The 1387-nt window shown below is 49.1% G+C and overlaps 1 protein-coding gene across 1 annotated transcript in view; it reads right to left on the bottom strand.

Moving 5' to 3' along the window:
* PTSG_04489 (uncharacterized protein) overlaps positions 1-1199 on the bottom strand; it is a 2147-nt gene extending 948 nt beyond the window's left edge. The window contains exon 1 of the mRNA XM_004994525.1: positions 1038-1199. Coding sequence (XP_004994582.1) covers positions 1038-1143 — 106 coding nt within the window. The 5' untranslated portion in view covers positions 1144-1199. The remainder of the gene's footprint in view (positions 1-1037) is intronic.
* Between the last annotated feature and the right edge of the window lie 188 nt (positions 1200-1387).

Raw genomic sequence — 1387 nt, 5'->3', positions numbered from 1 at the left:
TCCTGTGAGAGTCCGAAAGCGCATACGAAGTGAGGGTTTCTGCGTGTGTGCCATTTTACACACGCCACAGACCCGTAGCACTGCGCCTTTTAAGCGCCGTCAATAAGTGAGCCATACATGTATCTATGTCGCGCCTTCTCTCTGGATTCGTCCACACATCCTGCGACCGAGATAGAGAGCGCGAGACATATAAAGAGAGAGACTGTGTGTGTCGTGTGTTTTGCCCGCGTATGCGCGCGCGTGCATGTGTGTGTATGTGTGTGTCTGTGTGATGGTATAACTCGAGGCAAAAGAGAGAGAGAGTGTGTGAGTGCGTCCTTGCGACTGTGTGAGTGTTTGTGTGAGTGTGTGAGTGTGCGAGTGTGTGAGTGAGTGTGCGAGTGTGTGAGTGAGTGTGCGAGTGTGTGAGTGTGAGAGAGAGTGTGTGAGTTTGTGAGAGAGTGCGTGAGAGTGTGTGAATGAGTGTGTGCGAGAGAGTGTGTGAGTGTGTATGTGTGTGTGTGTGTGCGTGCGAGTGTGTGAGTGAGTGTGAGTGAGTGTGTGTGAGTGTGTGTGTGTGTGTGCGTGAGAGTGTGTGTAAGCGTGAGCGCGTGCATGTGAGTGTATGAGTGATGGTATGAATGCGAAGCAAGAGAGGGAGAGAGAGTGTGTGTGTGCGTGAGTGTGCGTGTGTGTGGGTGTGCGTGTGCGTGAGCGCGTGCATGTGTGTGTATGTGTGTGTATGAGTGATGGTATGAATGCGAAGCAAAAGAGAGAGAGTGTGTGTGAGAGAGTGTGTGAGTGTGAGTGAGTGTGTGAGTGTGTGTGTGTGTGAGTGTGAGCATGCGAGTGTGTGAGTGTGTGTGTGTGAGTGTGTGTGAGAGAGTGTGTGAGTGTGTGTGAGTATGAGTGATGGTATGCATGCGAAGCAGGGAGAGAGTGTGTGTATGGTTGCGAGCTCACATGTAAGTGTACAGACGACAAGACGCACGCGCACATGTACACACACACACACACGCACGCAATATACAGAGCACATGAGAGCACTGGCAACGAACCAGGTTGTGGCGCGGCTGCAATGGCTGGAGTCATGTCGCATGAAACAGGTGGGGGTTGGTTGTCGTTCGTCTTCGAGCGCTTGGATGGATTAGTTACGTCGACCATGCACAGGCTTGGCGACTGTTGTTGCTGTTGCTGTTGTTGTTGTGGTTGCTGTTGTTGATGAGGTTGTTGTGCTGTTGAGATTGAAGTTGCGGAAGTTGATTTTTTTTTTTTTGCTGATGTTTTTTTTTTTTTATAATTCGCGTAAGTGTACAAGAATTAATTGATTATTGATACAGACCTCGTCCCTGTATCCCATCTCATGCATCCTATGCTATATTTTATCACTTTTTTTTTTATTCTCTAG

The sequence above is a fragment of the Salpingoeca rosetta genome (assembly GCF_000188695.1).
Source record: "Salpingoeca rosetta unplaced genomic scaffold supercont1.10, whole genome shotgun sequence".
Lineage (NCBI taxonomy): Eukaryota > Choanoflagellata > Craspedida > Salpingoecidae > Salpingoeca > Salpingoeca rosetta.
This window is presented reverse-complemented; position numbering and strand designations above follow the sequence as displayed.